This window comes from Loxodonta africana, chromosome 24 (assembly GCF_030014295.1).
Source record: "Loxodonta africana isolate mLoxAfr1 chromosome 24, mLoxAfr1.hap2, whole genome shotgun sequence".
In the NCBI taxonomy this organism is placed as follows: Eukaryota; Metazoa; Chordata; class Mammalia; order Proboscidea; family Elephantidae; genus Loxodonta; species Loxodonta africana.
Window position 1 is genome coordinate 42,971,287 of NC_087365.1, and position 24,716 is coordinate 42,996,002.

The 24,716-nt window shown below is 48.8% G+C and overlaps 2 protein-coding genes and 1 long non-coding RNA gene across 5 annotated transcripts in view; 2 read left to right on the plus strand and 1 right to left on the minus strand.

Annotated features, from left to right (window-relative positions):
• The first annotated feature begins 3,979 nt into the window (after positions 1 to 3,979).
• SGK2 (serum/glucocorticoid regulated kinase 2) lies at positions 3,980 to 19,525 on the plus strand. The gene is made up of 12 exons (XM_023550262.2): positions 3,980 to 4,037; positions 4,665 to 4,714; positions 5,403 to 5,460; positions 5,695 to 5,778; positions 6,746 to 6,877; positions 8,164 to 8,276; positions 8,563 to 8,599; positions 9,609 to 9,695; positions 11,739 to 11,834; positions 13,028 to 13,183; positions 15,449 to 15,538; positions 19,254 to 19,525. The coding sequence occupies exons 1-12, from the start codon at positions 4,002 to 4,004 to the stop codon at positions 19,416 to 19,418; spliced, it is 1,104 nt and encodes a 367-aa protein (XP_023406030.2). The 5' UTR covers positions 3,980 to 4,001; the 3' UTR covers positions 19,419 to 19,525.
• Positions 19,507 to 23,249, minus strand: LOC104846051 (uncharacterized). The gene is made up of 2 exons (XR_002786209.2): positions 20,329 to 23,249; positions 19,507 to 19,694 (listed from the first exon to the last, which is right to left on the minus strand). It is a non-coding gene; the product is annotated as an uncharacterized LOC104846051 (long non-coding RNA).
• The window catches only part of IFT52 (intraflagellar transport 52), a 46,667-nt gene continuing 45,197 nt past the window's right edge, over positions 23,247 to 24,716 (plus strand). For 2 of the 3 annotated variants that reach the window (XM_010591691.2, XM_010591692.2), the window contains exon 1: positions 23,247 to 23,387. In XM_010591691.2, coding sequence (XP_010589993.1) covers positions 23,367 to 23,387 — 21 coding nt within the window. In that variant the 5' untranslated portion in view covers positions 23,247 to 23,366. The remainder of the gene's footprint in view (positions 23,388 to 24,716) is intronic. The other variant, XM_003411718.4, reaches the window with a different exon arrangement.

The following is a 24,716-nucleotide window of genomic DNA, read 5'->3' on the forward strand; positions in this document are numbered from 1 at the left end:
AGGGTCCACTCTAATAATCTAGGACAATCTTCCCATCTCAAGATCTTTTATCACATCTGCAAAGTCCTTTTGTGCTACGTAGGTTCCAGGGATTAGGATGTAGATATCTTTTGGGGCAGGAGGCGTTCTTCAACCTACCACAGAAGAGACACTATTGCAATAACACACGCAAGTGATGATGGTGGCTCCAGCAGGGTGGTTGCAGCAGGGCAAGGGAGCAGCAGTGACTTCTGGATATATTTTCGCACTGGAGTGGAGGTGAGGTGAAGGGAGAAGCAAGGTTTCTAGAATGATCTCAAGGTGCTGGCTTGAACTTTTGAGTAGGTGGGAGTGCCATTTACTGAGACTAGGAAGACTGAGGAAGGGTCAGTCTAGGGCAGAGTAGGAGGAAGGCAAATCAAGATTCTTTTGTAGGCATCTCAAGGTCGAAATGGTTGTAGACATATAACTAGTGAATTGTTGAAGAGGTAGTTAGATATATGAGTCCAGAGTTTGGCAGAGAATCAGAACTAGAGAGAGAAATTGGGGGATTGTTGAGTGTAGGTGGTACTTAAAGCCATTAAACTGGTTGAGACCACCTAGGGAACAAGTATAGATAGAGGTCCAAGGATTGGGCTTGGGACAGGCCAGTGTTAAAGGATGGAAAGAGGAGGAAATCTCACATAGGAGTCTGGGACAGAGCATTCAGCAAGGTAGAAGGAAAGCCAAGAGGTCACAAAGCCAAGTGGGAAAAGTGACTGTCAAATCCTTCAGAGAAATGGAGTAGGATAAGGGCGAAGAATTCATCATTGGATTTGGTACATGGAGGTCACTGACCTGCTGTTTCAATGTTGAGTGTTGGGATGAAAGCCTGATTGGAATGGGTTCAAGAGAGAGAAGGAGAAGAGGGAGTGGAGACAAGTCCAGACAGTTTTCTAGAAGTTTAATGGAAAAGGGAACAGAGAAATGGGACATTATCTGGAGGAGGGATATAAGGTCAAGGGAGGAGCTTTTACAGCCCATCGGTACTCTGAAGTGCCCCACAGTGGGACACTTATGTTGTTATTATCACTATTATTTTGCTGTCATAGACACCACTACTGAACGGAGGCCCCATCAGGGTCTTGTTAATGAAAGAAAGGTCCTTGTTCTGGGTGTGTGTTTTGTCAACATGACATCTTGCCAATCTGTGCATTGGTTCAAACATTTCTATTTTGTTGAAATATGAACAGTTGTGATACTGTTCACTTGGGTTTTCTTTGGCCAACACCCCCCAGACCCTTACATTTCAGAGCCCTCAGAGACCCCAGAGGCCACTGGAGTCACTTTCCTCTCTGACCCACCCCCTCTGCTTTAGTCCCTGAGCCACTCATCTGTGGGGTGTGCCAGCCACAAAGAAAGCTCCAGGAGGATAGAGCTGAGCCCAACCTGTCAATGCCTTCATTCTTCAGAACAACTCATTACCCCATTAGGCAGCAAGGTCTTCATGACCCAGGGTTGAGGTTGGGACTCTTTTTCCTTCCCCTTACACAGCAGGATTGCTGTCACCCAATGAGGCCTGCTTCCTTGAGGGGCCAGTAAGGAAAGATCCAACAGGCTAAGCCAGAAACCAGGGACAGCTAGACAGAGCCGGGTGCCCGGGCTCTAGGCTCCTCTGAAAACATCTGCAGGCTCTTGGAAGGTGGAGAGGTCTCAGCTGTCATGGCTGAGATCTCTGAGACCTCATTTTCAGCCTAGGATGGTCCACACGGGGCCTGGGCAGGCCCTGGAAATAATATCTTCTTACAGGCAGGCCTGCTTCAATCTCTCTCCTTGTCTCTCTCTCTCTCTCTCACACACACACACACAGAATGCACTGCTATACACTAGTATATGCACAGACACACAGTGGCCTACATATACACGTGGTTACACTGTCGTACATGTGTATTAATAAACACCTATAGTCGTATGCAGACACACATGCAGGCATCCACACACAGACTCACACACAAGCACACTGACAAGGCACATTTAATATATGTAAAAATACACGACACATAGCCACATACTACACAGAAACACTGAAACCCATTCCTCTACTCGCCACCTGCATACACATCACACATACGCTGAGAATGCACGGGTGCACACCAACCAACAGAAACATACAGATGTGATCACGCTGACGTACAGACATGCTTTGGTAAACAACTATACTTATAAGCGGTCGTCTACATACATTCTCACACACACTGACACAAATTCTTTAGCATACAGGCACACTGACACCAGACCAACAGACACACTGAAGCACATCTGTGCATGAACCATGTGCACACATGTTACTCCCTGCTCCCCAGCACCCTGGCCCACACGGTCACAGATACATCCTAACAAGCCCCAAGGGTCTCTAGCCCTTGGCTCTCCTAGGGCTGCCCTGGGGACCTTGCACTGGGACATGGAGAGACCCTTTTCCCACCACCCCCAGGGGGAGGTGATGTCCCCAAGGGAACAGAGGTCTCCAGTGCCATCTTCAGCTCTGCTGGATCCCGTGTGACATCGACCAGCCCCCAGCCCCCTCGCTATTGCTGCGGGGAGCTCTGAGCTCTGCGCTGAGGCGGGCTGGTGGCCAGGCACAGACACATCGCCCTTGTTGGGAGAACAGAGAGCAGCTCTCTTGTCCACTGCCCATCCTCCGGCTCCAGCTGCTGGTCCAGTGCGCCGCCTCTTCTCGGGCTTTGGGCTTCACAGGTATGTGGGGCCAGGAGGCTGGGGCCTGGCAGAGGAGTGTTGGGGTCAGCCTGGGAGAGGGTGTGCAGAGTGTTGTGGGCTGTCTGTGGGAACACAGACCAGTGGCCTTGGCTAAGCCAGGAGGCACTCCCTACTGGGCAGTTCTGCAGCTCCCTCCCTTAGGGCTTGACAGGGCTGGGCCTCTCAGCAGCCCAGGCTGGGGGATTGCCTCCCGCCCCCTGTGGTCACTTCCTCAGCTCCCAAGAAGATCACAGGGTGAGGCTAGCAGGATGCTCTTATAAAGATGTGCATTCCTGCCTAGTGAGACCAGGGCGCAGCTGGGCCCCACAGTGGGCCATGGCTGCGGTCTTGGGATATGTAGTGCCCAGCAGCCCCTCAAGCAGCTGGTCTCCCAGGTGAGGCCTTGATTTTTGGCCTTGACGTTCCAAGCAGGGGTGGGGCCCTGGGGCTCTGAGCATCCTGAGCCAGGGGTTGTACAGCCAGACCTCCTCCACCCTACAGGGCAGGGCAGGGCAGGGGCAGGGAAGATACTGTGTTCCTGGCTGCATAAACCAGCTGGTCACACCCTCTGATGTTTGACCTCAGACACTGACCAGCCTTGGGTCTCTCCATGGCCCAGCCAAGGTCCCCAGGACAGCTGCCATTCCTGGAGTGCTGAGTGGAGGTCCTTCATTGAGGCAGGGAGATGATAGTCAGCAAAGGGCCCAGCCTGGGGCTGTCCACAGGAATTACAAAGCCTCCAACATACCTGTATGGAGTCTGGGGAGCTCAAACTGCCCCTCACAAGCTATGTGGCCCTAGGCAAGCCCCCTCCCCTTTCTAGGCCTAAGGCTCCCTACCTGTGAAATGGTAGGGATGGAGATGGGAGTGTTTCAGACTTTGTATTCTGCAAGGGTCTTTCCAGCCTTGGCCACCTGGATTTCTGGAGCTGCCCTGCATGACAGGGGTCTTGTTGCCCTGGCTGTCTCCCCACCCTTGACTCCCTGAAAAGGCTAGAAGGGGTCACCCTAGACCATCCTCCCTCCATTCCCGCTGAGATGTAGTTAGAAAGACTAGGCCCAGTAGTTGTAATTTCTTGCCCCATGCAGGGATTGCTGGCCTCTGGGGTAGGAGATACTCAGGCTATGGTGGATGCATGGAGTTGGGGAGCAGTGGAGAGGGTGCCAGTGGGCAAGGAGGGGAGAGCAGCAGCACCCAAAGCCTTAGATGGGTGAAGTTAACCCCTCAATACCAGCTCTCATGCCTGCTCCTCGCTATGCCCACAGAGCCCACCTGATCACTGATACAAAATGGACTCTAGCTCAGCCAGGACCCCCAGTCCACAGGTGAGTGGCTCTGGGTCCCCCACCCACCACCACGGGGTTTACCTTCTCTCAATGTTGATGAAATCTGTGGAGGCACTGGCCAACCCTGTGGGCCATCCCAGACCAGACCTGGAACTGATGAGGGTCACTGGGCTATTTGCAAGATAACAGACAAGAGATTTCGACAAGAGCTTCAAGAAGTAGATGGGGTGCAAAAACCATGAGATTGGTTGTGAGGACATCTGGGCTCTAATCCCAGCCCAGCTGCCTGTAAAACCTTGGACAACTCCTCTCTGGGTCTCAGCTTCTCACCCTTAAAATGGGCACAACAACCAGTAGCCTCCCAAGACTGTTGGGAGAACAGATGAGATGGTGGATGGGTGAGTGGATGGTTGGTTGGTTGAGTGGGTGGGTGGATAGGAGGGTAGGTAGATGGGTAGATGCGTGGGTAGGTGAGTAGCTGGGTGGGTAGGTAAGGAAATGAATGGAAGGGAAGAAGGAAGGAGGGAGGGAGGACACAAGCAAGCAAGTAAGCTAGCCTCATGGAGATGTTGGAAAAGGGAATCAGAGCTTGGGCCTGGGGACAGGGCGGGGCTAAGAAGTTAGAACCTGCTGATCTTAATCATGTCTTTCTTTAAATGCCTTTAGCCCCCGAGGGCCAATGGAAACATCAGCCTGGGGCCTTCAGCCAACCCAAAGTGAGTTCTGGTCTCTCAAGCAGCTGTCCTACCTGACTTCCCTTGCTTTGAGAATAAAATCGAAGTTCTGTGGTCTGGCATTCAAGGCCCCCTGCCAACTAGGTCCAGGACTCTTTCCCAACTTTATCTCCTACTGTTTCCTCAGCCTATGCCCATGCTGAACCCTCTGCCTTGAATGCCCCCACCACCACGGGCTTCACCTCCTCTCAAGGCTGATTAAACCCCTGGAGGTAGCGGCCAACCCTGTGGGCCATCGCAGACCAGAACTGGGGGCTGACAGGGGTCACTGGGCCATTTGGAAGATAACAGAGAAGAGATTTCAACGGGAGCTTCAAGAAGTAGATGGAATGGAAAAATCATGGGATTAGTTGCATTGTTAGCAACAACCCACTCTTCAGGGCACCCTGAGAGACTCCTGCACCAGATCCCATATCCTATGCAGTTGTGTCTGGTTTTATCTTTGCTTTATCTGTTGTTAACTTGATGGTGAGCTCTCCAGGGGGCAGAGCCGAGCCTTATAAGCCCTCTCTTAGCTGTGAGAACAGGGCATTATTCTTCAGCAGCAAGGAACCTAGGAAGCTCCCTGTATTTCCCAGCTTCAAAGTTACAAAGAAGCTAGGGTTTGGTCTCAGACACCAGGTTTCCTGAGCTCACCAATGCTGAACTATGTTCTTCCCTCTTCCCCCAGTGCCCGGCCCACTGACTTCGACTTCCTCAAAGTCATTGGCAAAGGGAACTATGGGAAGGTGAGTGATAGGGGTGAGGGTGAGAGATCTGGGCCTTACCTTCTCCAGCTCTCCATCTCCTGCCTGTCACTTGCATGGGCCAAGAGCGAAAGGGGACTCAACATTCCTGCAGAATCATGGAACCAGGGCTGGGGCTAGAGGTCCTGTGCAGCCATTGGGGCATCTGAAGTTTGGATGGGGGGTGATGGGCCCCATCACCCACAGGGCCTTCCAACTAACTGTACTTCTGCTCAGGTCCTACTGGCCAAGCACAAGTCTGACGGGACATTCTACGCAGTGAAGGTGCTACAAAAAAAGTCCATCTTAAAGAAGAAAGAGGTACCAGAGCCCTTCTCCTGCCCCTCAGGCCCCAGCCTAGGGTGGCCTCCAGAGATGGGCTCCAACTCTGAGGGGTCCATGGGGCTGGGTGAAGAGGGTACAGAGGTGGTCACAGCCAGGGGCCAGATGGTGCCCAGGATGCTGCCGCTTCTCAAGGAGGCAGGCCAAGCCTCCTTGCCCATAGGGGCTTCAGGAGAACCCAGTCCTGGCCTTCTGCTGTTCCCTGGGAGATATAGGTCTCCACGATGAGCAAGACTCATAGGTACCAGGCCCCCCATCCATGCAATGCTAGGGTCACACTGTATACTCTCCAAGGGACTGCCAGGCCCTGGGCTTCTAGATACTCCAGCTGACTTGAGTCTCTTTAGTACCCAGCCCCATTAGGAGGACAGAGCAGACCCTGAGAGAGGACTGAATAACAAGTCAGCCAACTCAGGAAAGGAAGTGGTCTATGTTAATAAGGATATCTCAGGAGTAGGGCGGGGAGTTCTTCCCAAGGGAAGCAGCCTTGCAGCTGGCCTTGAAGGTGTGATTCTAATGGTCTGGAAAGAAGGTGGGGCCATCCACGCAGGAGAAGCAATAAGAGCAAAGGTGTAAATGTGAGTAATGCGTATATGATGCATGGCTCTTCTTTTCTCTTAAAGGCTTTCCTGGGGACACATTTATGTAACTAGTCATCACGTGTGCTTTGCTTATCACTTCCAGGGCAGGGGCTTCTGATCCAGGGGCTGGAGCTGTCACTACCTAGACTGGCTGGGGATGAGACTGACCATGCTGAACCCTGAATACCAGGCAGGGAGCTTGAGACTGGCTCTGAGGGCAATAGGGAGCCACAGAGGGTCTTTGAGAAGGTGCATGAGGCGGTTCTGGGCAGGGCAACCCCCACCAGCAAGGCCATGTGGGCTGTGCCAGTGTAAAAGGGGCTGTGGTGGGCTGTGACATGGACCCCTATCTGTGTCACCCACAGCAGAGCCACATTATGGCGGAGCGCAGTGTGCTTCTGAAGAATGTGCAGCACCCCTTCCTCGTGGGCCTGCGCTACTCCTTCCAGACACCCGAGAAGCTCTACTTTGTGCTGGACTATGTCAACGGGGGAGAGGTGGGTGGGCCCACAGGGAGGCTCCTGGGCCGGTTTTTCGGCAGGGAGCTCTCTACTCCACATACTCACTGTGTCCCAGGAGCTGGAATGACCTCACCTTATCCTTACAACAGATCCATTTTGTAGCTGAAGAAACTGAGGCTCAGGGAGATGACTCACTTGGTCAAGGCCACCAGTTGATACCTGGCAGAGCTAGGATTTGAACGCAGGTCTGTCTGGCTTCCAGCCATAATGCTTTCATGCCTTCCCCAGAGGGAGCTGCCCACAAACTCACTTTGATGAACCTGGGAAAGGTCAATGCTAAGAGGAGCTCTCTGATCAAGATTTCCAGTGTCCCCATTTTATACCAGAGCCCTGGTGGCTCATGGTTAAGAGTTTGGCTGCTCACCAAAAGGTCGGCAGTTCAAATCTCCCAGCCGCTCCTTGGAAATCCTATGGGGCAATTCTGCTCTGTCCTGTAGGTCGCTACGACTTGGAATTGACTTGACGGCAATGGGTTTTTGGTCATTTTATGCCATAGGCCACAAGGGTAGCAGTGACCAGGTCACTGTGGTAGACACATGGTGACCCAGAGGTGCAGCTAGGACAAGCCAGGTTTGTCCCTCCTGGACTTCATTCTGTCCCTGAACAAGATGACAGAGTATAGCAACTCCAGACTTAACCTGGGTGATCTCATGCCTTTCAGCCTAATGCTCAGAGGGGAGTTTTTGTCCTTTGTGCCCCTAAGACCCCCCCAAGGGGGATGAAGGCCCTTCCATGCCAGCAAAATAGACCCAACTGATTGTCCCATGGGCAGATCTAACCTGGGCTCAGTTTGACCACGATAATCACGTCATTGCCTGGGCTGGAAGAAAAACACATCTTTGAACCGCCCAGGTGTAAATTCCAGCTCTGCCCATTATAAGCTCTGTGACCTTGGGCAAGTCACTTAACTGCTCTGACCCTCCCAGTTTCCTCTTATATGAAACTGGCTTAATATTTGATACTTTGAGGGTTGTCCTAACAATTAAATGAGAATGTGTGACAGAGCTTGGCTTGGAGCCTGGCACACAGTTGGTACTCAATAAATGCTATTTAGTCTTTCTTCCTGCTGACACTTGGGACACCTGCAATTGTTCCGTGGGGTGGGGTGGGGGCTGGCATGCTCTTTTTTGGTCTGAGTACACCCCAGCTCAGAGAGGAGGTGACCTGGCCACTGCACAGGGTGAGGATCATGTGGACCCCACCTGTACCCTAGAAGCTTGGAGCACCCCAGGAAAACCTCTCACATGTGCCTCCTCCTCCAGCTCTTCTTCCATCTGCAACGGGAGCGCCGGTTCCTGGAGCCACGGGCCCGGTTCTACGCTGCAGAGGTGGCCAGCGCCATTGGCTACCTGCACTCTCTCAACATCATTTACAGGTGAGGCCTGCGTGTGGCTCCGAGCCAGGCCCACGCCTTCCTGCCTCAACAGCAAGAGGTTGTGTGAGCCCCTAAATCCTGATGAAATCCTGGTGATGGACTTGATCCCTTGTCAGAGGAGGAGGACCTACCAGCTGATGTGGGGTTGGAGGCCCCTCTCCCCAGACCTAAATGCCTGTCCTCCTTGGGCCTCCATGAATGGTCCTCCTGCCAGAACCCTGGGTCCCCAGTTGTCTGCACTGAATGACTGAGGCACCACAGGGCTCTTGTCTCTTATTTTCTGCAGGGATCTGAAGCCAGAGAACATTCTCTTGGACTGCCAGGTTAGTGTATGTGTGTATGTGGGCATGGCTGTTCGTGTGTGCTGCGTGTCATGAGTATGTATGTGTACGTGTGTGTGCATATGTGTACGTGTGTGTGTGTATGTGCACATTGTACATGCCTGCATATAGGTAAGGGAGGTATTCAAGCATGTGTGTGCACGTGTGCCCACATATGTATACATGCATGAACATGTGCATTGAGTGCACATGAGACTGTATTACATGGATATGTATGTACACGTGTGTAAAGAGGCCTGTGTGGGGCAGGGGCAGAGCCAGGGGGAGGTTAGTAGATTTTTTAGTCCCTCCGTATCTTAGATTGGCTTCCTTGGAAGCAGACTCAGAGATGGAAAGTTGAGTACAGAAGGTTTATTGGGGAATGCTCAAGAGATTTACCTTTAAGATGGTGAAGAAGGCAAAACTGGGCAGAGGAAGCAGCTCACCTGCGTTGTGGCTGCAAGCGAGACCTCGGCTGGCCTCATAGGGGTTGGGAAGGCCTGGAGCAGGGATGACTCTTTAGAGTTATCCCAAACTGAGGCAGGGAGGCTGGACCTTTGTGCCCCAGCATCAACCAGTTGTTGGATATGGATTGCCTGTAGGGAGGGTATAATGTTGCTTGTCCCAGCAGTAGGGGGAGGATGGGCATGTCAGCCCCAGAAGGGCTCTGGGCAGAGGTCTGCAGTATCCTCTAACTCCATTACCTCCATCAGCCACCTTCCCGCCAAGTTCCTAAGTCCCCAGGCATCTGTCAGAGAAGTTGCTGCCACCGGGTTCCTCTAGCAAAAACAGTCTGAAGCTGTTGATGTCATAGCCGGTGGGTCTGAGTCTGTGATAAGCTGGGGGCAGCCCACGGAATGCCATATGATGCTCCCCGTGGCGCTCCTAGCATCCAATCCTGGGTCTCTATGCCTGGAGCATCAGGCCCCCTAGCCCCTGCTCTGGGGTATAGTGTCTGGGCTTTAGGGTTAGGCCTGGCCATACCCTTGGCCAGCTCCTCCCTCATCCTCAGGGACACGTGGTACTGACCGATTTCGGCCTCTGCAAGGAAGGTGTAGAGCCTGAGGAGACCACATCCACGTTCTGTGGCACCCCTGAGGTAAGTGAAGTCTTCTAGGACACATCGGGTAGTTGAAGCCACAGCTCCTTTTCAGAGCCGACAGATTAAGGCTGAGAGGGCTCACTCCTTCCACCCAAGTACTTCCGTAGAGGTGGCTGTGCCCTGGGCCTCAGTTTCCTCATCCGTGTAATGGGGACACTGGCTCTAGGGGCTGCTGGGACCAGCTGCTGGTGATGCTCTGCAGCAGTGTTGCAAATAGAAATGTAAGCCACATACGCAGTTTTAAATTTTTTAGCAGCCACATTTAAAAAGTAAAAAGAAACAAGTGAAATTAATTCCATAATTAATTAATAACGCAATACATTTAACCCAATATATCCAAATATTATTATTTCAACATATAATCAATATAAAATTATTGAGATATTTGATATTCTTTTTCTCTAACCTAAGTCTTAGAAATTGGGTGTGTATTTTACATTTCATCTCAGTTTGGGCTGGGCACTTTTCAAATGTTGGACAGCCACACGTGGCTCCTGTCTGCTCTATCAGACAGCACTGCTCTACAGGGTGAAGTCCATATGGCCTGGCCTGAGAGTTCAAATCAAGGCCTGCAAGTGTGAAACCCTGGTCTACCCCTCTGAGGGTTAATATTTGTGGGTCAGCAGTAATTCACACCTGTCTGTCTGTTCTGTCAGTGCCTGCCCACAGCCTAGGGCTAAAACCTTTCCTTGAATTCTCACCAGTGCTGGACCTTGGACCGGAAGGGGTTCCTAGTGGCTTGGACAGACGTCAGGGTGACCAGAGTTGCTGAGGCTGTAGAACTGGGACATTCCTCCCAATCTGACATGGGGCAGGACTTCAGCTGATCTGCTTCTCCCCATGTGATTGAAAAGCTGTGTCTGGGATCTCAGTTGGGCCTCCTCAGTTTGGTTCCAGGCTAGCTGATGGACAGATGATTTCTCTGAGCAGGAGCCAGTGTCTGTGTTTGCATATGGACACAACTGGCCCCACAAAGCCTGACAGCCCAGCCATCCCTTCCTAGCACGCTGCCAGGGGTAGGGAGCAGGGAACAAGCAACCTTGCCTCCTGCAAGTCCCAACACATTACCTCTCCCATGACTCAGCCACTGCTGTGGTGCCAGAGAGCACAGACAAGAGGAACCACAGCTGCTCCCATTGTTTGAAGGCTGGCACATATATTAGGACATAGTCTTAAAACAGCCCCCCTGGATGGATTATGTACCCCACTTTATGGACGAGGAAACCAAAGCCCTGGAAGGTTAAGTGACTGGCCTAGGATCACACACCAAACAGGGCCCACGTCTGTGAGACTCTGCCCTCACCCAGACAACACACCACACAGTCTCTCAGGGTGGCTCTGTCTGTTGCTGAGACACCTCTAAGAGGTCACCAAGCCCTTGGGTTTGGCAGAAAGTATAAGCTCTGCCTCAGGTCCTCTCCTCTTCCAAGACATAGACGCACGGTGTCTATTCATCTGCCAGTACGAACTCAAGTGTCACTGCCTCTCTCCTGACCCTGCTCTATCCCTCTGTTGCTAAGATTTCCCATACAAGTAAGTGCCACATAAGCTTTACCTGTCAGTCTCCCCACTGCACTGAGTGCTCCCAGGGCTCCTATTCCCAGGGCATGGAAAGCCCAGTGGATGCCTTTGTACAAATTAACAAGTCACCCTCTCTGGGTAGACTAATTAGAAAAAGTGCCCCTTTAAGCAAAAATAAAGTCAGCTGATGTAGCCCTGCACTGGGGGTCATGGCTTGGTGAATAGGTCACAGCCAGGATTTCAGCCCCCTTTGCCCCTTTGGCTGGTACTTTTGTGCAGTGCACAACATGTAGAACTGTACAGAGCAGCCCTACCGGATCTCCTCTATATCCCCAGCACGTGGCAAAGGGCCCTGCACAAAGCAGGCCTTTGGCAAGTGGATGCTGAATGAACACATGCACAGTCAAGTGACTGTCACAGCAGGATCAACCCTTGTGATCTTCTCCTCCAAGTGCCTTGTTTACAGATGGGAAAACTGAGGCTGGGGGTCTTTCAAATATGTGTGTTTGCCCCCAACAGTACTTGGCTCCTGAAGTGCTTCGGAAGGAGCCTTACGATCGGGCAGTGGACTGGTGGTGCTTGGGGGCAGTCCTCTATGAGATGTTACACGGCCTGGTGAGTGGGGTATAGCTATCTGCGAGGGACACCTCACTCTGAGGAGACTTGGGGGTGGGTCTCTCCTTCATGTGGCCTGCTCAGGCTCTGCTCAGGGAACCAAATGAGCCATCTCTCCACTCCAGGCTAAAAAAGATGATGCCGAAGTGAATACAAGGTTTTATTTTTATTTTCAAAAATCCTCACAGTTTAGAACACACCATCTAATGTATTGTTTCTTTGGTGCCTCAAACAGCCTTTGGGCAAATGCATAGAGACAAACGTTGATCAGTGGCTACCCAGAACTGGAAGAAGGGGGACATGGGAGCTATGACATAAGGGATACCGAGTTTCTGTTCAGGGGGATGAAAAATATTTGGAAATGGATAGTGGTGTTGGCTGCATAACATGGTGAGTGGAATTAATGTCACTGAATTATATACTTCAAAATGGTTAAAATGACAAATGTTATATATCTTTTACCACAATTTATTTTTTTAAGCCTTTGGAGGCTGCCATTGCAGGAAATAGAGTTGTTCGTATTTTACTGAGAGGGAAATCGAGGCTTGGCGAGGTCACAGCCCTGGTAGTTTGTAGAACCAGCCCCTAGGCCCAATCCTAACTGCCTGCTTAGGTCTTAGATTCACCCCAGGCCATGCTTTACTCTGGGGTGGTTTTGCTTACATAGCTTGATGGAGATGAAGGAAAAGCATTGCAGAGCGAGGAAGAGTAGCTGGCAAAGGTGGCATGAGGAAGAATGTCAGGAGAGAGAAGTGAGCCTTGAACAAGGTTTGGGGCCTGGCTCTCTTCCTACCTGCCTGACTTGACCCCTCTGGGCCTCAGTTTTCTCATCTGAAGATTACAACCCGTCTTGGGGGTGGTTGTGAGGCTGGGCTGTGATGACGGAGGTCATGGTGTAAGCTCGCAAAGTGCAGTGCCCAAGCTGGTATCATATTAAGAGAGGTGGGACAGGAGAAGCTCCTGGGAGCCACACACCTAACCTGGTGGGAGAGACTTCCTGGTCTTCCTAGCAGCCATCTCAGCTGTGCCGGAAGTCTGGGGGTCTCTGTCTCTTTCAATCTGCCCTGCGAACCAGTGCCCAAGACTTGGGTCTGGCTGAGACCCCCAGCTACCTACCTTTGTTTCAGGACTCCCTGAGACCTATGTCCACATCGGCATGAATGATCCTCTAGCCTCTCTCCCTGTCTCACCAGCCACCCTTCTATAGCCGAGATGTGTCCGAAATGTACGAGAACATTCTGCACCAGCCACTACAGATCCCCGGGGGCCGGACAGTGGCTGCCTGCGACCTCCTGCAAGGCCTTCTCCACAAGGACCAGAGGCAGCGGCTGGGCTCCAAAGCAGACTTTGTAGGTAACCTGTCCGGAGAGCACTGTCCCTTTGTGGGGCTCTCGGCCCACATGCGTGTTAACAGGCATCCAGTTGTCCTCTAAAACCAGGCCCTGCTATCTTGTTCATTTGGAAATTCACTGCTGTGGCTAGTTGACTGCTTTCTTTGATCAATCAATTCTTGTATTCAACCAATACTTACTGAGCATCTATTATGTGTTTGGCATTGAGCTAAGTGCTAGGAATTCAGTAGACTGGGTCTCTTAATCGCATGGCAGACAAACAGCATTATATACAATTATTATGAAGTGTGACAAGTGTCAGGAAGGAAAGGAACAATGAGCTGAGACAGACAATAATGGGGCGGCTTCACACTAAAAAAAAAAAAATTTTTTTTTCTTCGCACTGGCATGGTCAAGGAGGTCCTCTCTGAGGGGGTGACAGTTAACTTGAGTCTTAAAGGGATGAGAAGGAACCACTCATGCAGAGAGCTGGGAGAAGGCATCCCAGACAGCAGGGATGTGCCAACGTCCTGTGGTGGGAACAAGGAAGGGAGTGGTAAGCTGTTGAGTGTTTTGAGTAGGGACGTGGCATGACCTGACTTAAATTTTAAGAAGATTCCTCTGGCTTCTGTGCAGAGTGGCTCAACTTGACTTGCTTTATGTATTTTTTTTACAAGTGTCTGTGCTCTTACTCCTTGCTAGTCCCCAGGCCGGGCACTTAGAATATAGAGATGAATAATTCATAGTCTGTTCCCTTAACAAGTCCGTGATTTTTTTTTTTTTTAGTTCGTGACATTTTTAAAGTAGCTCTTTAAAAATAATCTTATGTTCTTTCTCCCCAAAAGATAATTTGGATTTAGAAAAAGATCACAGTACTTTTCTCCTTAGAAGTTTCTTTTCTTTTTAGTATAGTAGTTAAGATGCATGGACAGTGAGGCCAAACGACCACGGTTCAAATCCTTGCTCCCCTACTTGCTAGTTGTAGGACCTTGGGCAAATTGCTTAATTTCTCTCTGTGAGCCTCAGTTTCCCTATCTGTAATAACAGTACCTATCTCATACAGCTGTTTTGAAGAGCAGATGAATTAATACATGCAAAGCACTTAGAACAGTGCCTGGCACATGGTAAGTGCTTTCTGTTTGTATCAACAGCCCTACATGCCAGAGACTGGGAGGTTTAACAGCATTTAGGGCATTTGCCCACTCATCCCTCTCCAGGTTAAAGAATGGGTGTGGCCTTCCCTGAAGATAATCCCCCTCCTTCTAAGCAGAAATTTGCATCTTAAAGTAATATATGACTTTTAAAATAAGTTATATATTTACATAGATCAAAATTTAGAAACTATCCAGAATAAGTCCCTCTAGCTACCCAGTTGCTCAATTTAGAGACAGTCAGTGTTAGCAATTTCTGGGGTATCCTTCTAGAGATATTTTTGCTTTTTAACAAGTCCGCTGGTACAGGGGTCAGGGAAGCTCTCTTTGACAGGCACAGATAGAGGGAGAGTCCCCTGGGATGGGAGGGTATTGGTGCCAATTGTGGTTTTGATTAGGAAAAAGTGAGTCAAGCCCAGGGATGAGTCCTAAATTCTGGGTCTCAGGATCTGGAGCTTTGCTTGAGACTTCATTTCCCTAACCTTCCTTGGAGAGTTGATTGGGTCTGTTTCTCTGGCTTGCATTCTGGAAGACTCAAGATGCACTGAGGCGGTGTTGGGAGAAGGAGTCCCCAAGCTACCCTGGGACCCCCCCCTCCAGGCAGATTCTACTGTCTTGTTCTGACATACCTCCAAAGCCTAGCACGGTGCTGGCACAGAGTCCTGCTGCAATTGAGTGGATTCCAACTCACAGCAACCCTATAGGGCAGAGTAGAACTGCCCCATAGGGTTTCCAAGGCTGTAACCTTTATGGAAGCAGACTGCCACATCTTTCTCCCACAGAGTGGCTGGTGGGTTTGAACCACAGACCTTTCAGTTAGCAGCCAAATGCTTTAACCACTGCACCACCAGGGCTCCTTGGCACAGAATAGGTGCTCAGTAAACAGCCACGGAAAGAACAAATGGTATGGGAGAAGGGTTTGGATTCTAGATGATGGCACAGAGGAGAGAACTGGCTGCGGAATGTCCTCTTGTCCTAGGAAACCAGCCAGAACTGCAAGTACCTTTTTCCCAGTAAAGGTTCTAGGGCTTGACAGCTAGTTGTGGGTAGAGTTGGGACTCTGTGGAGTATGGGGGTAGGGCAGGGACATTTATGGGGCGGGCTACTTCTGATCTGCATCTTCTTCCTACAGCTTGAGATAAAGAACCATGTATTCTTCAGTCCCATAAACTGGGATGACTTGTACCATAAGAGGCTGACTCCACCCTTCAACCCAAACGTGGTAAGAGGTCATGACATCTGGATCCTGGATTCCCAGGGCTGGTGGGAGCTGGGAGGGTATCTGGGCTGGCCCTCTTTGTACAGACAGGGACCGAGAGGCTTGCTGATTGTCCATGGCCACACAGTAAGTTAGAGGCAGAGCTGGGTCTGGGGCCCAGAAGGCCTGGCTGTCAGTTCAGCTCTGTGTGAGGAACCACGCTTTCATTCCTTTATCCTTAGCACCAATAACTCCCCTTGTAGAGCACTTTACAGTTTTTAAAGTGTCACGTAGCACACCCACACAGAGCCAACCCCTGTAAAGTATTTTTATCTTTTTTTCCTAAAAAAAAAAAAAAAAAAAAGTTTAAAGCAGCGGGGAAAAATGCTTATTGCCTCACTTTCCAGGGGAAACCACCGTTAGCATATTTCCTTCCAGTCTTTTTTCTTCGTGTTTTTTACGTACTTAGGTCATATTTATAGATCTATATCTGTATCTACCCCCCTTTTATATTTTGCTAAAAACTATGTCATTATTTCCCCGTGTCTTATAAAACTTTATAATTTTTGTTGGCTGCGTATTTCAGTCTTATTTTGATTACGTAATTGACTCAACTGTGCGTATTTCAGTCTTATTTTGATTACGTAATTGACTCAATGGTGGACTTCAGGTTGTTACTATTTTTTTCCTCTGTCATAATATGCTGGAGGACTTCTTTGAACATATATCTTTGCCCAGAGTTCTGATTATTTCCTTAAGATGGATTCTCAGTGGAAACTTACTAGGTCAAAGAATGAACATTTTTAGGTTCTCAGTTCATACTGCCTGTCCACTCTGTGTAAGGGAGTCCAATCTACTTTCTACTAGCAGGATCTGCTGGAGAGTTTATTCTTACCCCACCTTCAGCAGCATGTACCATTGTTCATTGTTTTCTACTTTGCAAATTTGATAAGTAAAAAATGTTATCTCATATTGTCTTAATTTATATAGCTTTGATTTATGGTGAAGGTGGTTATTTTTTAATAATAGTTTGTGTCTATGGTGAAGGTTTACACAGCAGTTTAGGTTCCCATTCAACATATCTACACAAATTGTTCAGTGACATTGGTTACATTCTTCATGGCACGTGAACATTCTCATTATTCCCATTCTTTTGTTTTGTTTCCATTAATCTAGTTTCCCACCCCCTTACATTCTCATCTTTGTTTTAAAGTAATTGTTGACCATTTGGATGGTGAAGGTGGTTATTTTTAAGTGTTGATTAGCAGTGGTAGTACGAGTGAAAGGATCCCCATTGAGGTGGACATTTGAGGTTCCCTCAGCCATCTGCAGGGGGTAGTATCAAGCCTCCTGCCTCCAAGCAGTCTGCACGCTAAACACTGCCAGTGTTAATTAGCTTTTTGCATTCGTTCTTTGATGAATTACCTGCTCCTGAACATGTCCTTGAGCACCAGATTCTTGACTATAGTCAGATAGGGTACACTCAGTCCGTATATCTGAAAAGCCTCTTTACTTTGAGATTTTTAAAAAGATTTTTAAAAAGTGAGGATAATATTGAACATACACATTGGAGAGAGAATGATACACAGGATACTAGATAGGGAAGCAATATAATGCGATGCCTGGACTTCAGAGTGAGGCATACCAAACCCATTGCCATCAAGTTGATTCCGACTCATAGCGACCCCAGAGGACAAAGTAGAGCTGCTCCATAGGGTTTCTAAGGCAGTAATCTTTATGGCAGCAGACTGCCACATCTTTCTCCTGCAGAGTGACTGGTAAGTTTGAACTGCCAACCTGCAGCGAGCGCTTAATCACTACTCCACCAGGCCTCCTTGCCTTTTAAGATTAAAAACAAAACAAAACAAAAATGTTGCTTTCGAGTCAATTCTGATTCATAGCGACCCTATAGGACAGAGTAGAACTGCCCCACAGGGTTTCTAAGGCTGTAATCTTTACTGAAGCAGAATGCCTCATCTTTCTCCTGTGGAGGGGATGGTAGGTTCCTTTTGGTTAGCAACCAAGCACTTAACCACTGTGCCACCAGGACTCCCTAAAGTGAGACATACTGGGAGTAAATTCCTGGTTCCTACACTGACCCGTTGAGTGACCTTTAGTAAGTTTCTTTGGCATCAGTTTCTTCGTTTGTAAAACGTAGAAAATACCTACCTTGTCTAGGGCCACAAAGCTGACAAGGGCCAGGGCCAGGACTCATATTTTGGTTTTGGAACTCTGAGCTGTGAACTGGCACCACTGCACCTCACCGCCTTTTTGAGAAGCTGGAAACTATGTCTGTTGGTTCCACAGCTCAGGACTGCCATGCTAAAGCACTTCTGCAGACCCTTCCTCCGGCTACCTGCTTACAGATCTCAGGGTTGCAAGTGCAGCAAGAGAGGACAAGCTCCAATATGCAAGCCCTCTCCCCCTTTTTTTTTAATCAGGCTTTAGGTGAAAGTTTACGGAGCAAATTAGTTTCCCTTTCGATAATTTATACACGAAGCGTTCTGTGACATTGTTTGCAATCCCGGCAACATGTCAGCACTTTCCCCATTTCCACACTGAGTTCCTTGTTTTCCTGCCCTTCCTGCCTTCTCACCTTTGCGTTTGGGCAAATGTTGTCCTTTTGGTCTTCTATATATAGTTGATTGTTCTAAGGAGCGCTTTCCTCACAGGTGTTATTGCTTTATAGGCCTGTCTATTATTTGGCTGAAACACGATCTCTGGGAGTGGCTTCAAATCCACTCAGAAGGGTGACTAAGGGCCACAGTCTTGGGAGTTCCTCCAGTCTTTATCAGATCAGTATGTCTGGTCTTTTTTATGAATTTGGATTTTGTTCTATATTTTTCTCCCACTTTGTCTGGGACCCTCTATTGTGATCTTGGTCAGAGTGGTCAGTAGTGTGCAAGCCTTTTTCAAGCCTCTGCTTGTGTTTCATTTGGTCATGTGCACTGGCGTAAGCAAGTCACATGGCTAACACATATTCAAGGGATGTTTTGATGGGAGATGAAGAATTTGTGGCCATTTTTGTAGTCTCTCACATAGGTCTTCTCCAGAGCTAAAGCAGCCTCAGTCCCTCTCTTGTCATATTTTATCTTCTTCATATCACCCATCAGCACCCTAAATTATGTCTTTATCTATTCGATCACGTGCTTATCATCAATCTCCCTGTTGTTTTTAGTTGCCATTGAGTAGGCACCGACTCATGTCCACCTTATGTAACACAGGACAAAATGTTGCCCAGTCCTGTGTCATCCTCATGATGTTTGATATGTTTGAGCCCATTGTTGCGGCTATTGTGTCAATCCATCTCATCGAGGGTTTCCCTAGTTTTCACTGACCCTTAATGTCCTTTTCTAGCGATTGATCTTTCCTGATGACTTGTCCAAAGTAAGTGAGCCAAAGTCTCCCTGCATAATGTAAGCTCCGTAAGGACTCACTATATTTTGTATTCCCAGTGCCATGGACAGTGCCTATTAGGCATTCAGTAACCATCTGTTGACTGAATGACTTGCCTGAGGATTGGTGTGGAGAAGGCAAATTAGCAAGGGGTTAGAGGAATGGATGTGAGATTAGTGGACCATGTGGAATAAAATGACTAATGTAAATCCACGGGTGACACTTAAGTAAGGGTGTCCAGGAGGTAGTCAGAGGGAAGGCCTGCCATTCCTCTCCAAGGCATGTGTGCTCTTTTGGCAGCTCTGACTTGTGTCCCCTTCTCATCATTGGCTTATATTCACAGGCAGGACCTGCTGACTTGAAACACTTTGACCCAGAGTTTACCCAGGAAGCCGTGTCAAAGTCTATTGGCTGCACTCCAGACGCTATGGCCAGCAGCTCCGGGGCCTCAAGTGCATTCCTGGGATTTTCCTATGCCCCAGATGATGATGACATCTTGTATAGCTAGAAGGCACCTGCGAAACCACTGAAGACAGCTGGAATCAGTAAGGAGTTACCTTCAGCAGCTAGTAACAGAGACTCAAAGTAACAATGGCTTAAAGGAGAAACAGGTTTATTTTTTTTCCCCACCACATAAGAAGAGTGATGTTAGGTGGTCCAGGGCAGGTATAACAGGTCCATGGTCATCAGGTACTGAGGCTTTTCTGCTCTGCCACCCTGGGCAAATGGCTTCCAATATTAGGGTTTCTTGATTATCACAAAATGGTTGCTGGAGCCCTGTGTTCTGGGCAGGGAAAAAAGAGGAAAGGGAGGGGAGAAAGCAAAAGGGCACTTTTAAAGAGCTTTCCTGGAACCCTTAAATAATGACTTCTGCTTCCATGTCATTAGTCACCCAACCCTACCTGTAACGAATGCTGTGCTATGCAGTTTATTAGCTGGGCACATTGCTACCCCAAATAACATAAGGGTTCTGACACTAGGGGAGAGGGGAATGATGTTGAGTAGGCAGTCAACACTCTTTACCAGAGGGTATCCTGATGTCTGGATTTTGATCTCTATGTGTAAAATAAGAGAGATTTAACAAGCCTATAGGGTATTGCCCAAGATTTCCTTATTAGTCTATGTTGATATTTTTGCTGTGGGTAGTGTTGGACATTTGTTATTTTCTTTGGTTGCCCAACATCTGAACCCCTTCCTATATTCCGGGAATTCTCTACTTTATGACCCTTGATAAAGGGCACTAACTTTATATAGCTGGAAATGCTAGATACTGACTTTCCCAGCCTCCCCTGCAGCTAGGGCCAGGCATGTGGCCCAGGGATGCACCTGTGTGGGACTTTGACTCAAGAGCTAGTGACACAGGAAGGAAGGGACTAAGGAGCTCTCTTTCACACCACAGTAGTGGTAACAGTACCCACCAAACTGAGTTCCTGGTGTAGAAGTGGCAACAATGAACATTGTAGCAATCTACTCAGGGGCAGCAACAGCAGCAATTTCCCCATCAGACCAGTGCTGTGGTGTCATTCCTGGAGGTGTAGTCTTAAGCCTGATTCTCCAGCTTTCCCAATGATGTAGAGAACTTCTGATCTTTTTAACACACTCCTTTTTATTTGGCCAAAGTCAGCTTTGTCACCTGCCATTCAGAACAGAACATCTGCCTATGCCAAGCCATCTGACTGTCAAATCACTAATGAGGGCCAAGTCAAGAACTGGCTACAACAAACTAGGTGGTTGGAAACTGGCGTCTTGAAGAGGAAATGTTCAACTGGATGCTCACGGCCTGAGCTTCACTGCCAAGTTCATGCTGTGCTCCACTTCACATGCCCTTGTATGCCTGGCTGGTCCAAGGCCATGGGGAACATGGGGCTTGGACAGAGCTGGAGGCAGGTACAGGTTTGGTGACTAGTACTTCCTGGCCAGCTATGGAACTCCATGTTTCAAGATTAGTCATTTCTATAGGTAATCCCACAGGACAGAACATGAGCATGTTTAAGATCTCATGAATTCAGGACACCCTACACATGTGGGATGGATCATGGTACCTTATTTCAGTGGAGAAGTAGTTTCTTTTTCACAAAGCTGTGGCTCATCATCTACTTCATGGTGGCCTTATTGCCTTTTAGGTTTGGGGACATACGGAGGATTTTCTTAGAGGATCAATGTGTGCCAGTAATTTTTACTGCCTTTCATCCTCACTCAGTCCCACTCAATTTCCCTTCCGTTTTTTGTGTACCCTGCTCCCCCCACCCCAGGAATTACAGGGGGTGAGGCTAGGAGACCATGGAACTGACCTATCAGAGATCAAAGCTGGGTCAGGAAGAGCTAGTGTTAACCTTTGACATGTGCTGAGAACTCTGAAAGAAACATCCTGATTTCCATTTTAATAGCACCTCTTGATTTTTGAGGGGGAAGACAAAATCCTTCATAAAAGGCATTAAAAAAAAAAGTAACTGTCGGAAACATGAAAATACAAAGTACACAATCAGCTGTGGGTTGTGAAACGCCTAATGGTTCCATCTGCCCTAAGACTGTAAAATCACGACATTTTCACCAAGATAGAAAATAAAAACAAAGAAAAACCATGTTACTGAATTGATCATACCATGGCTATGTGTACTGAGCACATTCTGAGTTTCATATGCATTGTCTACAATCCTACTAACCCAGCACTTCGGGAAATTACTAACATCGCTTTATAGATAAGAAACAAGACTCTCTCAATCGGAGAGATTATGCAACTTGACCAAAGCCACCCAGCTGGACAAGGCACAGCCAGGGACTGAACTTGGTGGCAGCTGATTTTAAAAAGCTTGCTCTTTCTTGGACCTCCAACAGTGGGAGAAGAGTTCTGGGCAGATACTCTTTTGGTTTTCTAGCAAGAATCCCAAGACCTGTCCCAATTTTCAACCCTTCATTTTTATCCCTAACTACAGTGTGTATTCACCCAATTTTGCACCAAAGTACAACACCCCCAGGAGTAGAATTCTCAATCACCCTGCTCTCTACTTTTTAACTTTGCAGTGACAGGCAACAAGAGTTTCATGTATTTTAGTATTTTAAAACTCCTACTACCATGGACATGTTGAAGAGTGTAACACACATAAATGTAAATCAAAATGGTCAAATGCCTCTGTTCTCAGACGCTGCAGTGGCACCGCACCCAAGTCCACAGCCTGTCAGGGCTGGCACAGAGGACTCCCCCGTGGAGAACGGTGGCCTGTTTGTGATCACAGACGTCCGGGTCCTCATTTTGACGGCTATGACAGGACAACCCGTATGTGGCCATGGCTCTTTTCACAAGGATTTTCCTCCTCCTGGAACGTCCTTCCCCAGCTCTTGCCTAATGAATAGCACTCCTCTTCAGATCTTTGCTCGAGGTGCGCCTTTCCTGGCCAGCTCCCGGCTCTCCACACCAAAAAACCCCACATCCTTAGTCGATTTGGACGCAAAGCGACCTTAGACCTTACAGGACAGAATAGAACTGTCCCGTAGGGTTTCCAAGGCTGTATATCTTTCTTTATGGAAGCAGACTGACACATCCTCCCGCGGAGAAGGGTTCCAACGGCGGACCGTCGGTTGGCAGCCAAGCGCTCTAATCACTGCGCTGCCAGGGCTTCTTTGAGGCCCTCCAAACCCGTTGCCGTCGAGTCAATTTCGACTCATAGCGAGGCCCTCACGGCTCCCTTAATACAGTTAGTGTTTTTACATGTTTGCAGGATCTGGCCAAGGTCTAACACCCCACCTGTTGACGCCTAGAGGGCAAGTTCACCGCAAACTCCCTGCGCTCAGACTAGGACATGACGCTGTGGGCGCTCAATGATGCGGGACTAATAAAAAAGAAGGAACTTGCTCGTGCCACCATTGTCACCACTAAAGCCGCCCATCCTCTTCCTCCTCCGCATCCTCCGGGAAGCCTTCCCTGGCCTCCTAAAGCGCCGATCTCCTCCGGGGACAACAATTCGGCCGCCGGCCCAGCGCCGTCCAGCGCGCGCCACCACTCTGCGCCTGCGCTCTTCGGCACGCGGCTGGGCGTTCCCTTCCTCCTCCCCGCCCCCCGCCGGAAGTCTTCACTATCCTCGGAGTGGAGCGAAGTTTGGGCCTTTGGGGTTTACTGTTTTTATAAGTTTGCAAAAAGCATTAGTATTAAAGAACAAAATGAAATGGGTTTACATATGGAGAAAATACAAATCCATCTCCTTGTGAGATTTACTGTCACCCAAAATAATGGTATAGTCCCACATTAGCCCCGCCCCCTACCACACGCTCACCTCGTGACGCACTTTCCCAGCGCCAAAGCCCGAGGCGACTCGGCGCCTTTCTTCCTGACGTCATCACGTCTCTCCGGAGGTGGGTCCACGTCCCGATCCACGCCCTTCCAGCGCTTCTGAGCGCTTACACCGTTGCTAAGCGTCCTTTGGGTACCTGGTGTTAGGATGCTGGGTGGCGTCAGGTGAAGATGGTGGTCACTGTGTCTCAGGTGAGGAGGCCTCCGACTGCGATGGGCCGGCCGGAGGGTTGGGCGGCCTTGGAGCTGGCGAGCGCCTCGCCAAACTGCCCTCGAGGCCTCTGGGCCGGTGTTAAGGAAAGTTCGGAGTCGGGAAGGGTAAAGTAAGCTGGGGCGCCGATGTAGGCCCGGATCCTAGACAGGGGACTGGGTCAGAATTTCCGTCGTTTCAGGCTGTGCTGAGTTTCAGCCCTGCTGCTGAGTGTGAACGAGCAGTGGATGAGGAATCCTAAGATTTTAGTCTGTGCTAGTGAGACTAGCCACATTGCTACGACCCATGGGCTTCCCATTCATCTTCTGGAAAAATAAACTTTTGATCCTCAAGGCTACTGAAGAGAAAATGACTGGACAGTGCTAGGCAAATATTGATCTTTTTTTTTTTCCCGACACTTCTAAAAAAAAAAAAAAAACCCCATTGCTGTCAAGTCGATTCCGACTCATGGTGACCCTATAGAACGGAGTAGAGCTGCCCCATAGGGTATACAAGGAGCAGCTGGTGGATTCCAACTGCTCTTAACCACTAGACCACCAGGATTTCCAGGAGCTATGAGTCGGAATCGACTCGATGGCACTGGGTTTTTTTGTTTCTAGGGCTAAGGAAACTAAGTTCTGATTCATTCTGACGCCGGGAATCCAGATCTGCTGCTCTCACCAGAAGGCTAAGATGTTGACTTGAAGTGTGGTTTTTATTACTCCCTGCCATTAAGAACCAGACAACGACAAAAGGAGTTCTTCACCTTTTCCTAGGAAGCATGGTCCTAGGAATCTGTCCTACAGGAATAATGTATCAGTGGCAAAAGCAGAAATAAGTAAATTCCAGTAGAATCTATGATGGCAGAAATTTGAAAAGATGCCCAGTGAAGGCAGTAGTAGTTTATTATGGCACAACCATGCATGCCATAGATCATGTACCCCCTAAGCTAATCATGGAGACCTTCTTTCAGGAAACTGGCAAAAGCGGAGTACAGCGTTACATGTTATATGCATGTGGGTGGAATAGAGCATCAGAAGATAGCTGTCACAGTAGTGAGACCATAGACGGATTTTTTTTTCTCAACCTGATGAAAAGATTTTAAAGTTCAGCTGGAGGAATAAATATTTGAGATGAACCAGGAAAATTCTAAAAGTTAAGGATGATAGGGGGATTAGCTCTCCAGCACCACCATGTATTATAACATAAAACTATAGTAATTAAAATAGTATGGATCTGAGCAGGAACTTACAGACAGATAATAGAGTTCTGGATAAGACAAATACAGTAAAACCTGTGAAAGCTGGAGCCTCTGTAAGGTGGAAACCTGT